Source organism: Phaenicophaeus curvirostris, chromosome 7 (assembly GCF_032191515.1).
Source record: "Phaenicophaeus curvirostris isolate KB17595 chromosome 7, BPBGC_Pcur_1.0, whole genome shotgun sequence".
Lineage (NCBI taxonomy): Eukaryota > Metazoa > Chordata > Aves > Cuculiformes > Cuculidae > Phaenicophaeus > Phaenicophaeus curvirostris.
In genome coordinates this window covers 11,857,216-11,874,440 of record NC_091398.1, presented here as the reverse complement: position 1 = coordinate 11,874,440, position 17,225 = coordinate 11,857,216, and the positions used below count along the sequence as shown (strand labels likewise).

The window sequence follows — 17,225 nt, the reverse complement described above, 5'->3', positions numbered from 1 at the left end:
TAATAATAATGGCAGGAGTTTTGGGATTTCAGAATGCTTAAGGTAGTAATGGCAAATGTTTTTATGCCTATTTTCAGATAGAAGAATTAAATGCTGAAATAAAAGATAAAGTGGAAAAACAGCAGAAGCTGGAAGAAGAAAGAAAGGAACAGATTATTTTAATAAAAAAGGTAAATGCCATAATTTGGGTTTTTTTCAGAAAAACAAACTCATTTTGTGGTGTTTGTTACAGTATAAACATTTTAGAGATGCAAAAAGCTCTCAGTTGGTTTTTTCAACAGTGTCTCTGATTTTGGGTCAGGAGGAGGGGATCATTCTGGCTCAGTGACTTATTAGGGGGCTAACCAACTGTATTTTGAAGAAAGCTATTTCTATGCAGGTACATGAACGAGAGCATGATCGTGAAATCTCTGAGTTTATTGCTAAACATGAAGAGGAAATGGAGAAGCTCCGTGCTAAACTAAAAGAACAGCAGCACCAGCGAGATGAACTGCAGCAGCAAATGGCAGCTACACACAAAGCAGAGATTGAGCAAGTGCAGCTGCAGTCACAGGTAAAATGAAAAAACAAAGTAATTGCTGTAGTGGTTACCTGGTTGTTGTGAAGAGAAGGTTCCTTGATTTTTGTCTGAGTATGTGTCCACTTGTGTATAGTGCTGCAATTCAAGAATTAGGAGCGTTCCCTTGGTGTGTGGAGGTACATATTTTCTACAGAAGTTCTCAAGGATCCTCACTGCAATCGTATTTTAACATTAATTCTGAAGAAAACTGCATACTTAAATTGATGGGTTAACTCCCCCAACTTTGTAGTTTTCCACATGTTTAGGTTTTAAAAAAAAAAAAAAAGTTATCAAATACACTAACCCACTCCCACCTTTAAATTTTCCCACTAATATAATAAGGAATGCTCCTGTGCTAAACTTATGTAAACCTAACTTTTTCCTGGAAATATTTAGTGGGTTTTTGAACAGTTCTGCTAAATGCAAAGAGGAAAAGGGAAGAATACTTCTGTTGTTAGGTCAAATTACAAGATGTTGGTGTGCCATTAAGTTGGAAAGTTTTGTTCGTCTATTTTAGCTGTCATGTCTGACTGTTGGATGTTTCCCACTTCTTTAGTGCAGCATGGTGAGTTTTATTTCAGTCTTCCAATATAACTTCAGAATTTTTCTCTTTAACACATTATAACCAACAGCAAATGAGGAATCTTTTTTGAATAGACAGTGAAAGGTTGGGGTGAGTTTGTGTTCTGCTCTAAGAACATTATGAGGAAGTGGACGGGTGCAAGGTGTTTGGTAGGGGATGAAGTTAAAGAGATGGGTAAGGAAAGCCTTTAATTCTCACTGAAAACTTCATGCAAATCTCCTTGTAACAAAAGTTGGCTTATTTTCAGGGTTCTGTCCCTGCCATGAAGAAACACTCCCTAAGTACAAAATGGGAAAACTTAGATCCGTTTAACAGTTGAAAGCTATTGAAACTAGTTATGAAAAAAGTGATCATAATTTATTAGATGGAAGGGAAAAATCGTCTTTCTTCTCCATTACAGAAACTGCACAGCCTTGAATTGGAAGCTTTACGCCTAAGCTTAAACAATATGCACACCTCCCAGCTTGAGCTTACACAGTCTAACTTGAGAAAAGAAAAGGAAACTGCCCTTATAGAACTACGGGAGATGCTCAATGATAAGCGTGCTCAAGAGGTAGCAATTCTGCAAAGCCGCCATCAACTAGAATGGGAGAAGATTAAAGAACAGTGTTTGAAAGAAAAAGAAGACCTTAAGTTAAAGTATCAGCAAGAACTAGGTATTAAGATTGGGGAATAATGGACTAGAAATTGAAACCTCATTATTATTCTTCCTTCACAGGTTTCTGTCTTGGTGTAGAGCTGACCTTTTGAGTGGTGACTGGTGTTTCCTTGAATTAGGGACAGCATCTGGACTGGCATGTGCGAAAGTCCGTATCTTATATGCAAAACCCCAAGTTTAATTTTAATTTGACTATATGGGTGTTTTGCTGCTATTTCTGTAAAATAGCACTGTACTGAACTAGTTACTTTCAGGAGGCATTAGATGAGCTCTCATTAAGAACTTAATTGATGCAAACATTATGTTTCTTACCGGTTTTTGCTGCCTTAAGTCAGCACTGACTACTGTTGTGTTTCTGAACACAGGGTATAGAAATGGTTCCTTGCTTGCCATCTCAGTGGTTTCAGAAGGAAGATAAAGGAGGTGGAAAGGAATTGAAAGGCTCAGTGAGAACCTGCAGCTGACTGTCCTTTGAGATGTGTTTGAGATAAGATTATATTTTGATATCAGCAAGAGGAAAACTACACTTTAGTTTTGAAGGCCTGCTGTTGGTGCGCTTGGCATTGTTTGGAACGTTTGCCTCTTCCCAGATCAGGAGACCATTTCTGACCTTTATAGCAGAGCTTGAGGAATTTCTGGAGAAAGGGAAGTCCTACAGCAATTAACTGAAAAAAAGTTTAGGGACCATTCCTTTAGTTGTCCTTCCCTGAGAGGAATAGAACGTCTTAAGGTTGTGTCTTTTCTACCCAAGAGTCAGAAGCCATTTGTTACCACCAGTAATATATTGAACTGATGGCATTGTGGGGTGTGGGATCAGGAGGAGGTCTGGATGCAGTTCTTAAGATCCATGCTGTCTGTATGCTGAATGCTTGAATGTAGGGGCTGAGAAGGAGAATCTGGGATCGGATGGTGGAAGAGACCTGGTGGAGAGTTGTAAGTACTTTGATCTGGGGGACTAGAGTCATCTGAGTGCTGGGACACTGTCTTGTGACTTAGCTGATATTTCTTTGTCTACTAGACCATTAGTTTGGTAGGTGGCACCATCTTAGTCTCAAGAGTTCTTGTTTTCCTCCAAAAGACTTAAAATAAGGTTGTAAGCCTAGGCAACAGTACTTTAAGCCACGAGAAGGAGACTGATAGGCCTTCACAGAGTTCTTAACAGGAAGCTGAAGTGAATCGGAGGAGGGAGAAAGGAAGAAGCCATTGGCGTCAGTGGTAATTGAGCAGAAAATAGCAGCTGTCTTGCAGTCTGTTTCCTAGGCATTTTTAGAAGAAATTTGTAGAGTTTTCCACTTCCTGCTGCTGCCTGCCACTCTTTCTCTGTGTTTCTGGAGACAGAGGTGATTCAGACACTTAATAGTGACATATAACAAAATATTAGCGTCTAAAATGACATTGATATGTATCTGAATTTATATCTTGTGATGGTATGTTTTTGTGTTTTTTGATTGTTTTTTAGTACCATGCTCTCTGTAGATTGAGTAGACTTTTCTTTGCTAATTAAACTTAACTTAACCCTCAGGATTCTTTGTAGTTGTAACTGCCAGATACTTACCTTCTGAAATGGAAGTGAATTGCTGGGATATAGCATAATAGCAGATTTAGGTAGAACCTGGTACCTTATGCTGCTGCATGCCTAACCTATTCAAGCCACGAGTTTGACATTGAAAATGGTAATCTCATCCATATTTCTGCTTATAATTTAATCATAATATTTTATATAAATTTATTAATAAGCAGTATTTTATTTCACAGTTGATCAGAGAAAGAAAATAGAATTGGAAATGGAAGAGACCCATATCCAGGCGTTAGAGGTACAAATTCTTTTCTTCATACAAGAAAAAGTAAAACTCCTTTCAGTAAACTAGAGCTGGTAGAAGTCCTATATCTACTACACGTTTATTGTAGAGGCCAAATAAATGGAGGAGGAAGGAAGAAAAATCCCCAAACAAACAGTGCTAACATAGTAAATGTGTTTGCTTTAATAATGCATGTCTTGCTCTCTTAGACTCTCAAAAAAGACTGGGAATCGGAGTCTGAAATGCGTTTAAAAAGCATATGTGAAAAGCTGTCTGAAAACCATCAAACCGAAATGGTGGAACTACAGAAAACTCTGGAAACAGAATTAGAAAAAGTCAAAATGGAACTGGAGCTTCTTTTAGTTGAGAATGAACAATCCAAAAGTAAGTGCCATGGACTGGAGAGCAGTTGTCTTTATTCAACAATGGCAAAGCTAACTAAATGTTTTTAGAACCTATATGGAAAGCAAATAAGATATATCCATGTATTCTTACTTAAAAACTGTGTTGATGGCATGAGACTGTCTAGAAAATGGGACATAAATGAAGAATTGCTTAAAGCCTAGTTAGCTGTGTTTTGACTTCCACAGAATATGAGATATACTGGTTTAAAATGAGGTGCTGTTTTGTTGCCAGGTAAAAACTGGCTTTGGCAATCAGTGAATTAATTAAAATTCTAACTATAGAAGCTATATTCTGACTATTCTATCAATAGAAGCTGCTTCTAACAAAAACCAAAAAGGCTTTGGACTGTGAATAATTAAAACTTGATGGAACAGTGTCTTTTAGAAATACTGTTCTGGAAGTGATGTTTTTGAAACTACTGTAACTGGAGTTTTTATTAACTTGACAAATGAAAAATGGATGAGTACCTAGCCAGGTACATCTATTTGTCTCTTGCTGAGATGCAAATAGGAGGTAGGCCTATGAAAAGTTTGTGCAGGTCTCAAAAATCCAACACAGCTGCCCAGACAGCAGTTGACTGGCATAATGATGTCGAATTTGCTGTCAGTGATGGCATGAAAACGAGCCACGAGATGTGGTGTGCCATGGAGTGAAGAGACATAACTCATTAGAGTGCCTAGCCTCGGTAGGACTATAAAGGTGAGAAACATGGGAAATAATGCTCTCTTCAAATAAATAGAAATGCAGCGTTAAGGGTGCTGGATGATGCTGGCTAGCAGAAAGGCTAGGTTTGAGAAGTAAAAAGTAGCCTTTTTGACCTGCCAAGGGCCCGATAATTTCACAGTTTGGCTCTCCTTTGGCTGGTGTGAGGACTTGTTCGTAGCAATGACTTACTCTTCCCAGCCTGCACTGACTTTACTAGGGTTCCCTGAACATGTATAATTAAAGTCTGTTCCATGAGGATAATGTGCATCTCTTGCAGCTGACTAGAGCTGAAATGTGGTTACTTGATTGCAAATTTTGGGAAGGTCAAGTTCTGTTGACCAAATGAGGTAGTAACAAGTTTACAGGATTTGAGAGTGTTCAGTCTCAAGGTGGAGTGCACTTGGTTGGAGTGTCCCTCCTGTTCATCTCTTCAACTGTGTGCTGCTGAGCGTGGTCGGAGGAGAAATTAAGCTTTTGTAGGCCCTGAAGAAATGCTTGATTCCCTAATGTCCTTGCGTTACAACTGTGTGTGCTTCTAGGTCAGGATGCTTGTTCATATGTACAGAGAGCAAATATTCATCCCTCTGGCACTACTGTTGGTTACCTCTTGACTAACAGTGTGGGATACAGAGAAGCACTGTGTACAAATGTTAGACTTTACCATTCAAGTATTTTTGTGATTCTCTGTAAGCCAGCATTCTAGTGTAGAAACATGCGTTACACTGAAGTTGTACAGGTTATTCAGTAACCAGGAAGGTGGTATAACAGAACTAATTTTTGATCATAGCAAAATATGTAGAATTGGAGAAGCAACACCAATTAGCCATTACAAAATTACAAGAGCAGCTGCAAAGTGAACATAACCAACTCCTAGAAGATATGAACATGAAAAGCCAAAAAAAAGAACAGGATCTTCAAAAGGAGGTAATATTTCTTTATATATTTGAAGTGGCTGATAATACATAATGTAAGAAAAACTAGACCATATGCATATCATGTTTTTATATTTAGAGATTTTATTGAAAAACTAAAATGTAGGTAAATACTCTAGGATTTTTTGTAGTGGTTCAAAATCTTTTGAATGCAAACACCTTTGTGCCATTTGGTGCTCTTTCTCCCTCTGTAGAATATATGCTTAATTTTCTTGCCCCTGTGTTTTATTTTTATCTAGCTAATGCTTTATTTTTACCAGTAATGATAAATATGGCATCAGGAACAAATTCCTCTGTGAGGAGTGTGTCTAATAGTTCAGTGTTCTTATCTCTGGTAGCCTGGATCTGGCTGAGAATCTGGTTGTCACTAAGTGTCTCCGCATATTTCTGACAATTAGCTATTGCATATCAAAAAACCAATTTTGTTCGAACTGCTTAAAAAGATTTATTTGTGTGTCTTGTTGTTTTTTGTTGTTTGTTTTTTTTTTAAACATGTCTCCCATAGCTGGAGAAACTTCAAGTCATTCATGAAGAACTCAAGACTCAGTCTCAAGAGGAAATCAGGCAGCTTTGGTCTCACCTTGATAGTACCCGAGCAAATCGGCAAGAGCTAAGTGGTACGTTCAAACTGATGCATTTTACTTTTTGCCTCTTCTTCATGTAGAAGTACGCATTGTTGACATGAAATACTTTTTAATTGTGTACCAGAAACACACAGGTAGGTCACAGAAGTGTCAATGAATTGTATCCCAATGATTTGTTTCTGCAGCGAGGCGTGAGTCAGTTTCAGATGACTAGTTGGTTCAGCAATCTCAAGAAGCATCGGATTTTGCCATAGGCAAAGCTCACTCCTCTTGTTTTCCTTTCCCTTTCCACTCCATTCCTGCACCCTATAAAAATCTTGAATGAAAACCAAACGTTCTTCATTTCAGTGTCAAATTAAGTGTGTTGTAGTTTAAAAAATGGAGATAATGCTGGTCAAACAAGAACATAGTCCTATTTATATTCAGTATGGAAGCAGGTATAAATTCAACTGAGAAAACTTAATCAATGGTAGGCAGTTAAGATCAGTGATTTGTTTATGATTTTGAGTGGTTTACTAGGGCTATGATATATTTTTGTTTTATTTGGAGATAATTAAGAGATTAGTCTGCTTAAAAAAATAAAGGCAGGAATATTTTAAAACTGTCTGATTAGGTTATATTTTAAGGTAGAAATGGCTATTTTTCTTTTTTTCCCTTTCAGCTTTGAGGTTAGGTAAATAAAATACTTTTTTGTTGACACTTTAAACAGATTCACCATATTCTGAAAGCCCTGGATTAAAGATATCTCCGTTTTAAAAGTAAAATGTTCAAGTGGTACTTCTGAAGTCAGAGTGAATGATAATATTGTTTTCCTTTAAGGCTAAAAATAACCTCCTTTTTCTATAACTATGCTTTAATTTAAAAAATAAACAAATCCGCTAGACTTAAAAGCAATAAAATTAAAGAAAATCGTTCACAGTAATTAAACATGAAGCATTTGGGGTGATTTGTTGTCATTTTTTTTTAATTAGTCTTACGTGTATCAACACTAAACTTAGGAAAAAATTTTAAATCTTGAGCCAAAATGATGACTGGATAAAATCTAACATCATGTGCCTTATATATCTTAACATACCTGTTTCAAGATTTAGATGTATAGAACAAAACTGTCAATTTGCAGTGTAGTAAACAGAGATGAAGCATTTTCATTTGAAATTAAGTAGAACATGTCTCGGATGCATGTGTGCAAACATATGTATAATACATGAAAGAAGAAATTTTGGGGAAAAAAAAGAGCTAGAGACCTGGCCTATTAACCTGGCCTATGTGTTTGTTCACCTTCCATTGAGGCCATAGCATTAGGTACATTTGCCTTTTGTTTTAAATGCAATTTCAGATTTTCTAAATAATATAGCTGTAAGTAGCTTTTGAAGCATAATAGGTTTTTGTGACGGTGTTGGTTATTGTTTGTTTTGTCATAGATAGAATAAATAATTTTTCTGTCTTGTTAGACTTTACCTTGACGTTTTCAGATCTCTGCCTTGATATTACAGAATTATAGCAGATAGCACTTTATAGTTTTTCCTGGAATTCTTACGTTTCCTGTCTATAGCCCTAATCTTTATTAACCTTTCCAATGTCCTTATGTGTTTCTAATCACTTGCGTTCCCATTCTTTGAACCTTTTCTGTTTCTTCTTCACCTTGCTTGAGATGGTGAGACCATAACGCGAGCCCGAGGTCCAGGTAAGGATATCTTTCTTGTGTGCGAGATCTTTAAGGTGTTTTGTTTTACTCTGCTTTTCTTTGCTTGAGTTATCATTTGACAATGCATTTGGATTGGTTTGAGGGCTCGTCGTGGTGGATTCAAAACATAGTGGCTGGACAATGGGGATTGGCTATCTGATGCAAGAGTAACATGCCAGTTCAAACCTGTTAAACATTTCTCTGGGTTAATTTTGTCCTGGCAGACTTTGCTGGTTAGGCAAAACCTACCTGTGCCAGACTGGCCTTCCCTTGCTGTCTCATTGGTGGTTTTACTAGTCCCTTCTTGTCACTTTGGTCCTCTGGTCCCAGTTTTTGACATCTGCTCCCCTTGGAAGCAGGCTTGAGCCATGTGCTTACTTCTTCTATTCTTTCTGTTGCGTGTTCCTTGTAAGACTGTGTCATGCCAAGTATGCACTTGCTGGTTTGCTACACAAAAACACACTGTGACAATCACCTGCAGTTGCTTCCTAGGTGGCATCCTCTTGTTTCCATAAATGTTTCTGTTCTTGCATAACCTAAGCAGATGCTCTTCTCCAAGTTCTTTCTTCTTGAAATGCACTTCCATCTCATTTTATTCATTGGGGATTCAGCAGACTTAAGTCATCTGAGAAGTTGCAGCATCTGGGAAACTTTTAATTCCCTGACATGATTTTGGTCCTTTTTTCCTACCTACACGTTGATGCTTCTTTAATAGAGAACATGGGGAAGAAACCTCTCAGAGTTCATGAATATGCAGAAATATAGGCCATTGCCCTCACTCTCTGAAAGGAGGGGAGCTTGCTGAGCCAGCCTTGGTCACTATCTTCTACTGATTTTTTGTTGTTTGTTATTTGGTTCTGTTGTATGGTTTGTTTTAATTCAATTAATTTAGTCTGGCTTGAGCTGATGATGGATAGCTAAATCATCACTTAAGTAATCCAGAATTTATTTTATTTTATTTTATTTTATTTTATTTTATTTTATTTTATTTTATTTTATTTTATTTTATTTTATTTTATTTTATTTTATTTTATTTTATTTTATTTTATTTTATTTTATTTTATTTTATTTTATTTTATGTTTTGTTTTTCTGCACAGTTTGTGCTGAAGTTAAGTAGTTTTCCCTGGAACAAAATAAATGTTCTTGACTAAATAATTGCTTCTGGGGGCTACGACAAGGTGTGAAGATTAAGCAGTACTGCAGGACTCTACATGTCAGTAGTCCAGGCATGAAGCACAAGGAGAGAGGAGGGGTAACAGTCTCCTGCTAGTTTTGATTCTTGTCAGGAGGATGGTTTCTCTGAAGGTGGTGTAAATGGAAAATGTGTTTTTACTGTCTTCTGAGGAAGGAATATTTCATCTTTCAGAAGTTCATTTTCTTATGTAGCTTGTGGGACAATGTTTTACTGCTACCTCAGCAACTAAAATGTGGCTGATCTTCACAGAATGACTTAGCCTAAGGGTATGTATTTCTGAGTTCTTGTGGTGGTTTTGACTTGTTTCAGAACTAAAAGAGCAGCTTCTGGCTCGTGCATCACGGGTGGAAGAAGTAGAGCGTTTAAAACTAGAATTTGAACAGCAGTGTCAGCAAAGAAAAAGTGAGCATGAAAATGAATTGGAACAACTGAGACTTTATTTTGAAAAGAAATTAAGAGTTGCTGAAGAAAATTACAGAGAAGAATTGACTTTCCTGCATCAGAGACTGCAAGAACTGAAGGAACATTCACTGTCAGAGTTGGAAGTGAGTCAAGATCAAGCAGGGGACATCAGGTGATCTGTTCTCTTTGCTTTCATCTCATATGACGGTATGGGGCTTTTTGTTGGTTTTTTTTTCATCTAAAAGGTGTTAGCCTCTAAATCTGTCAGGATTGAGCATTTGCTGATCTGTTAGAAACACAGTGATGGAAATCATGAGTGCACAGTCTTGAACAGTCGCTCTAGTTGCTCTGTTCCTGTTTTCAGTACTACATTGTAAGTCAGCAAGTTAATTTAAGGTAATTGTGACATGTTACAATCTTAAAAATTAAAACTCTTTGCTTAGTTCTTCTGTTGCGGTTTTTGAAGACACTGCTGGGAGAGAGAGAAGGGATAGACTTGTTCAGCTAAATCAACTGTTAGAACAACATCAGGTAGGATTCTTGATATATTAAAGTTCTACTGTTCATTACATGACCTGTATGAAAATTAATGTCTAATTCCTAGTTCTTTGCTAAGAGTGAGTTAGTTTGGAACGTTTATTAATGTTAATTATTTTAAAATATATTGTAAATTATCAAATTTAAATCATTCTCACACTTGCAGAGCAGATGAAACATGGTGTTCTGCAAATTTGTGTCCTCTGTTTGGATTATCCTGTGCCTAATAAGGAGCTTATCAAAGCTCTTTCACACAAGTGCAGAATTCTTGGTGTTTCTCTTATCTGTAGCTTATTTTATTTATGCACCTATGTTCATATCAAGGTCTTAAATTACAATAAGGTACTTCTTGGTTCAGCTTCTTTGAAGCTAACTAAGAGTTTCAAAAAGGAATTTTCCTTTTTTGCTTTAGATCTTTATATTTACTTTTTAAATTAGTAGTGTTTTTAAGTGAGGGATTGAGAGCTCATGCTGTCTAGTGTATGTCTTATCTGCTTCTGTTTCATTAGTAAATCACATATACATGTGAGATAGAAATGAGAAATGTATACATCACTCCTTTTTTTTCTTGCTGCAATGTGTTACCTAGCTGACTATGAAACTGTGTTCTTGGATCATTGCTTCTAAGGTCTGTGGTGTGTTTAGAAGGGGACTTTCCCCTTTATTGTACTCAGATCTGCCTGGTGTCATGGTTTCAGAGCGTATCTGCCTTAAGGGGCTCTGCCACTCTAGTAGCTACTAGAGGCAGGAGCAGAACAAAACCAGATACATACACATCAGGCAGGTGCATTATCATGCATTTCATGTAGTGCTCTCCTTGAAGGATTCAGTTTAAAGCATGGTTTCCTCAAAGCTGAAGGTGTCTTTCTACCACATTTCTCATGTAGGAAGAACTTGCCTGTTTGCAGGTACAACTTAAAGAACAACACAGACATGAATTAGATTCCTTAAAGTTTTCCCTTGGACTTCAATATAAGGAGGACCTAATGAAAATGAAGATGGATCTGTCAGACAAATATAGAGCAGAAATTGAGGAAATGAAAAGACAGCATTGTTTAGAACTTGAGCAGCTCCGTGCCCAACTTTCAGAAGAACATATTAAAGGTAAGATGATCTGGCAGACTGGGGAGTGAAATTATAAGCTCCTTGTATGGTTAATGTTTTTCTTTAAATATATAAAGGCTTATCTGAAGAAGTTTTCAATTTGTTATTAGTTTAAACTATGTGGAACACTTAACGCATGTTAATCCCGGGCGTTGAGCTTTTTTTACTTTAATGGGCATGTTGAGTTGCACTTGTGAAGATGTGGTGACTTGAAATAGATTATTCTGTAGTAAAACCTACTGTAAATGTGAAGCAGTTGCTAGAAGGAGTTGATCAGGTTTCCCTTCTGTTAATTCCTGAATTGGTATTTACTGGAAAATTTCTTAGTGTTTTCTGTCAGCTGTGTTAAATGTCTCTTGTATTTGTGTGAAATAGGTCAGTTCTCCATCTGTTCCATAGAATGGACCTGCTTCTGTTCTGTGTTCCATACCTCTTTTGCCTGTGGGTTTTTTTTGTGGGTTTGGGAATGCTCTGCTCATTTCATGTTTATTTTTCTTATTCCTCCTGTGTTTTCCACTAGCTGGCATACATTTTGAGATGAATTTTTGGAACGAAGAGGGGGATATTTATGGGGAGCAGAATTTGTAATACTTTTGCTGTAGAGTTCTATGGCTAAATTTAACAAGACTTTCCATGTGATCATGGGTTTCTGTAGTTTGTTTACAACTGCTGCTTTTGGAATTGTAATTTATGGAAATAATACTGCTTTGTATTGGTTCAGTATGAAATGCCTATATTGTTCAGGTGCAGGTAAGGGATCATGGCAGTTCTTGTATCTGCAACCTCTTTCTGGGAGCATAATATGATACATAAACACATCGTCTGTAACTTACACTTAGCTCTGTATGTGGCTGTATTGATATTCTACTGTATGCTGGTTAAAAAGATTAGTACAACTTTTCAAGTTTGCAGCTATATTTCTTCAGTATTTATTTGTTTTAATACTAGACAGTACATCAAAACTGCTTAAATTAGAACATCTAGCAACTTGTCCCATCTGCTTTTTGGGAAATGCCTTATATAAATATTATGTGCAAAAGAGGAGATGAAACTTCCATAAACCTGCCATTACTTCGTACAAAAAGAAATTTTGCTTCTGTGACTGTTGATAGAAGGGAGGTCTGGCCACATGTTTCATGGTCCTTCCCCATTATTCTGTGTGTGTTGATACTGATAAATTTCAAAGATGGTGATAAAGTGGAATGGAGTGCAAAATCATCCTGCTAAAGGATTCTTGTTAGTCTGTAGCTAGTATGGCTACTGGTAAACTGCACAGCTGACAGCATTCAGCTTAATTTCTGTGCATTAGTAAGCCTTGATAAAAGAAAATAAATTCCAGAATGTCATTTTATTACTTGGGTTTTTTTTCTTCTTTTTTTTTCTTTTTATAGAAATCACCAAACTGCGCTTGCAGAGTGCTCAAGATGCAGCACGTCAAGTTGAAATGGAAGTGGCTGAGCGAGTCTCTGTGCTGGAGGAAGAGCACAAGGCTAGGCTCTCTCTCCTCCACTCTGAGAAACAGTATATTGCAGAGCTTTTGGAAGAAATAAAGCATTTAAAGGAAGAGATCACTAAACAAAAAGATTTTTCTGTGCAGAATGAAAAGCATCTGAAAGAGGAAATGGAAAAGGTAATTCGCATTACAGTACTGTTTTAGTACTTTCTTAGAGTTGGTCAAGCTCAGATCTGTTTGGAAGGCCAAGGGAGAGATAAGCAGCACTTATCTTTAAAGGTGCCTAGTTCAGTGATAGTAGCTTCAGCTTTAAGTGGACTTGCATGGATACACACAAATATTTGAAAATATGGATCTGAAGTTCAGAGCTTAGTGTTAAACACTTAGTTTCTCTGCAGATTAACTTTTTAAAGAGCATGGATAGCATGGGAAGCAAGTGATTCAATGGTTGATCCAGTCAGCCTTTTATATTGACGTGGGTCAAGCACATGTATACTGCTCCAGTACAGGCATGTACAAAAGGTCATCGTCCTGAGCATCTCCCTGCACCACACCGTAGTGTCCCAGTGTGCAAGAGGGATGATGCACTTGCATACCATGATGTGTCATGTGGAGAACTCAGCAGAAAGCAGGTGGAAAAAGCCCCGCTGCTCAACATGTTCCCTCTAAGAAATTCCTGGCCTTCGTAGAGCTGTCTTTTGAAGCAGATAACCAGAAATGTGTTTATAGACCATTTTTTTGTGGGAAGAAGGAACTGAACAACAGATTTCTGCTTTTGCTTTGCTTGTTGTAGTTCTTGCACCTTTGTTGTCCAAGTCTGAGTTGAGGGAATTGTGAAGAAAGGAGGGTGGAGGTGCTGGTGGGCAGCAGGCTCACACAAGAGCCTGCAGCGTGCCCGGCAGCTAGGAGTGCACCTTGCAAAATTTTTCATGGATCGTGTTTTAATCAAAATTTGGTGGGGTTTGCCTTTCTCTTCTGTCTCTCTGTGTAGGTTGCAGCTTGAATGAATGCTTAATGTTTTTTCAAAACAGTCCTTCAAAGTGAAAACTGAAGAGTAGACTTCATACTGATTCTCCTGTGTGTGATCTCTTATTAGTTTTTAATTTTCTTTTAAAAGATGACCCTCTTGTTTCCTTAGTTGACTATTGAGTTGTTTACCTGTTTACTTATAGTGTATTTTTAGAGTATTTTCTTGCCTTTTGAGCAATCATTTGGTGCTTTTGTTTCTGTTTTAATGCTACATGCTTTTTACATTACTTTTACACTATGTACCAGTTCATGGTCTTGGACACTATGTAAAATACCACCGGGATGTATGAGGAGAGGAAAGGCTTAAAAGAGATTTTTAATCATGCCCAGTATAAATACCTAAGGTGCCTTTAGCTTTATAACCTGAACTCGCTGAAATACTGTGTTCAGTTCTGGGCCCCTCACCACAAGAAGGATGTTGAGGCTCTGGAGCGAATCCAGAGAAGAGCAACAGAGCTGGTGAAGGGGCTGGAGAACAGGCCTTATGAGGAGCGGCTGAGAGAGCTGGGGTTGTTTAGCCTGGAGAAGAGGAGGCTGAGGGGAGACCTCATTGCTTTCTACAACTACCTTAAAAGGAAGTTGTAGAGAGGAGGGTGCTGGCCTCTTCTCCCAAGTGACAGGGGACAGGACAAGAGGGAATGGCCTCAAGCTCTGCCAGGGGAGGTTCAGGCTGAACATTAGAAAAAAATTTTTCACAGAAGGGGTCATTGGACACTGTAACAGGCTGCCCAGGGAGGTGGTTGATTCACCTTCCTTGGAGGTGTTTAAGGGACATGTGGATGAGGTGCTGAGGGGCATGGTTTAGTGTTTGGTAGGAATGGTTGGACTCGATCCTATGGGTCTTTTCCAACCTGGTGATTCTATGATTCTATGATTCTATGAAATGAAGAAAAGCAGCCCCAATAGAAGACAACAGAGAACCGTATTAATTCTAGAGTTTTCCTTACAGTTTTTTCTTTATCCTAATTAATTCTTAATAGCGCAGCCTTACTTTTCTTTGGGATTACGACTTCACTGTGGGAACTGAATCTCTTGAAGACCCTAAATGCCTGAGAGTGTTTCTTTCATATACTTCTCTTTGGTTTTGGTATTTTACGTGTTTTTAATAACTGTGTTCACAGGAAAAAGATAAGATTGCTGAGGAACACAAGAATAAATTGAGGGAAGCCAGAGAAGAAATCCAGAAAATAGAGACTATTTACAAAGAAAAAGAGAGGAAATGGAAATGTCAAAGCGAAGACCAGAGAACCCAAGCAGAAGAGAAGTTATCATCAATGTGTGCAGAACTGGAAAATAGAGCGGAATATGAGAAGCAAAATTTACGAAAGGAGTTTCAACTTCGTGTAGCTGAAATGCATCAACTTCAAGATCACCAAGCTGCCAAAATTCTAGAATTGGAGAAGCTGGTAAAAGAACAGCAAAACAATTTACAGCAACTGGAGGACAGCCTTGCAAGTGTACAGGCTACGTGGAAATCTCCAGAGCAGTATGACTGTGACCTGCAGGCAGCCGAAGCTCTCATGGCAGAAGAAATGGAAAAGGCCACACTTCGTCTGCAGGAAGAAAGTGCACTGAAACTTATGGAAGCACAAAACAAGTTAGTTCTGAGTAATTAGGCACATTTTTTTACCAGTTCAGTCATTGTTATGACTGCTTTTTTCTTATTTTAAACTTAATGGGTGGTAGTGATGTAGGTTTGTCACTTGATGGCACTAGCCAACCTATGTGTAAAGCTTACTCTCCCAAGCAACAGTAATGCTGTCCATTATGGTTTACTATAGGATTTTGCTTCACATAAATGTGTTTAGTCGCGCAAATCAAACAAGGTGCAACATACAGAACTTGACTACAATTAAGAATACAATCCACAGCTGAAAATTGTGTACGAGCAATGGGGGAGGGGAAAATGTTACAAGACATGTGAGTGGGAAAATTCTCTAAATTTTTTTCAAGTGTTTTCAAACAGTTTAAATTAATTTGAGCATGTGTTTCCTGGTGAATGAAACTTCTATTATCCACTGAATGCTGAGGCTAATGGGTTGTGTATGGTATTCTTCAGTTCTTAGATGTGAAGGTTTTAACTGCTCAGTTTTTCTTCCCCTTTCTACCCACATTTGTTTTAGTGTATTAAAGGAAATATTCAAACAACTATATGTTTATATTTGCATGCATTGCTTTAAATTTACCCCTTCTTCCCTCCCCAAACATAGGCTTATGGAATAAGATTGGGTAAATAAGTACAGTACCAAAACGCTGAAAGCAGGAACTTAGTCTTTAAATAATCAAGCACTTTTTAATTATTGGTGTCTGTATACAAAAGTACTATAGTTAATGATTACAGTAAATTACAGCATTTCAGATACTAAATGTTTTCTTTGCATCAAGTGTTAAGCAGATGTCAGAGGGCTGACATGAGTTTGGAGGAGTCCCCAGGTTATCCCGCTTATACTTCCATGGTGGTTTTATGTCTCAGTCTTAACCAACTAGTTTTGGAGATGTTTCTTATGATAATTTGTTTGCTTGCAGACAATGCGTTTGAGATGTTGACAATGTGTATGAGATGTCCTAGATGCTCCCGTGTGGTAGTGTTTTCTCAAAGAGACAGTGAATGATATTTGCATGTTGCTTTCTGTGAGTGAGTAATTTAATAGGGATGCTAGTCTACCTAGTAATAACCAGATACTACCAAGTGACATTGCATAAACCTTAAATTATATGGCTATGAAATCATCTTTGTGGCTTCCTTTGTGTTAGCTCTGTATTTGAAACAAAGTAAGAGTTGTGAAGGCTGAGTATGGCCTACTTATTTTTCTTGATTATTGTTTACTTTGATTATTTTTTTTAAAAAAGTTATCTTTTTGACAATATTCTCTTAATGTTCTTGGAAATTACAGGTTTATGGAGGAACACAAAGATATAACTCAGAAATTCACAACTGAGCAAGAGATTCTTCTCCAAGAGCTGAAAAAGAAACATATCAATGAACTGGAACTCCAAAGTCAGCAGTTAGAGGAGAAGCATAAGCAGCAAATTTTGTGTCTTACAGCTGAGTTTCAGGCAAAGCACCAAGATGAAATTGAAATGCTTAAATCTACTCTAGAAAGTAAACAACAGAGTCATCTTGAAGCTCACGTTGCTGAACTGCAGGCAAAGCACCAGACAGAAGTTGACAAGCTGGAGGCTAAACACTTATCAAATCTGGATTCCTTGGAGTCCTCCTACCTATCTGAAATTCAGAATATAAGAGATGAACACAGTCAGGCTCTTGAGAAGCTACAGCTGCAGCACACAGAACAGCTCCGTGAAAAGGATAAAATGCATCAAGCACTCTTGGCTCAGGAGATAGAGATGTTGAAATTAAAGCATGCTGAAGAACTTGAGCTTTCCCAAAATAATTTGAAAATTGAGCTAGCTACTGCTCATATGGAAAAACTTAGAGCCATGGCTCTTGAAGCAGAAGCAGCTCATAAGGTGAGTCAGAAAGAAAACTTGGCGTTAAAGGTGCAATTTCATGGTGCTTTCTGTCAGATCACATTTTCTTGGGATGTATTTCCACAGCCTCTTTTGTGCCAGCACTAACACTTGTGTGTGGTCA

The 17,225-nt window shown here is 37.7% G+C and overlaps 1 protein-coding gene across 1 annotated transcript in view; it reads left to right on the top strand.

Annotated features, from left to right (window-relative positions):
• Window positions 1-17,225, top strand: part of PCNT (pericentrin) — a 96,872-nt gene that overhangs the window by 14,443 nt on the left and 65,204 nt on the right. Inside the window, exons 5-17 of the mRNA XM_069860808.1 lie at window positions 78-170; window positions 380-553; window positions 1,543-1,798; window positions 3,556-3,614; window positions 3,809-3,983; window positions 5,497-5,633; window positions 6,147-6,258; window positions 9,415-9,679; window positions 9,951-10,038; window positions 10,932-11,148; window positions 12,540-12,778; window positions 14,752-15,227; window positions 16,525-17,101. Of these exons, the coding sequence (XP_069716909.1) occupies window positions 78-170; window positions 380-553; window positions 1,543-1,798; window positions 3,556-3,614; window positions 3,809-3,983; window positions 5,497-5,633; window positions 6,147-6,258; window positions 9,415-9,679; window positions 9,951-10,038; window positions 10,932-11,148; window positions 12,540-12,778; window positions 14,752-15,227; window positions 16,525-17,101 (2,868 nt within the window). The remainder of the gene's footprint in view (window positions 1-77; window positions 171-379; window positions 554-1,542; window positions 1,799-3,555; window positions 3,615-3,808; window positions 3,984-5,496; window positions 5,634-6,146; window positions 6,259-9,414; window positions 9,680-9,950; window positions 10,039-10,931; window positions 11,149-12,539; window positions 12,779-14,751; window positions 15,228-16,524; window positions 17,102-17,225) is intronic.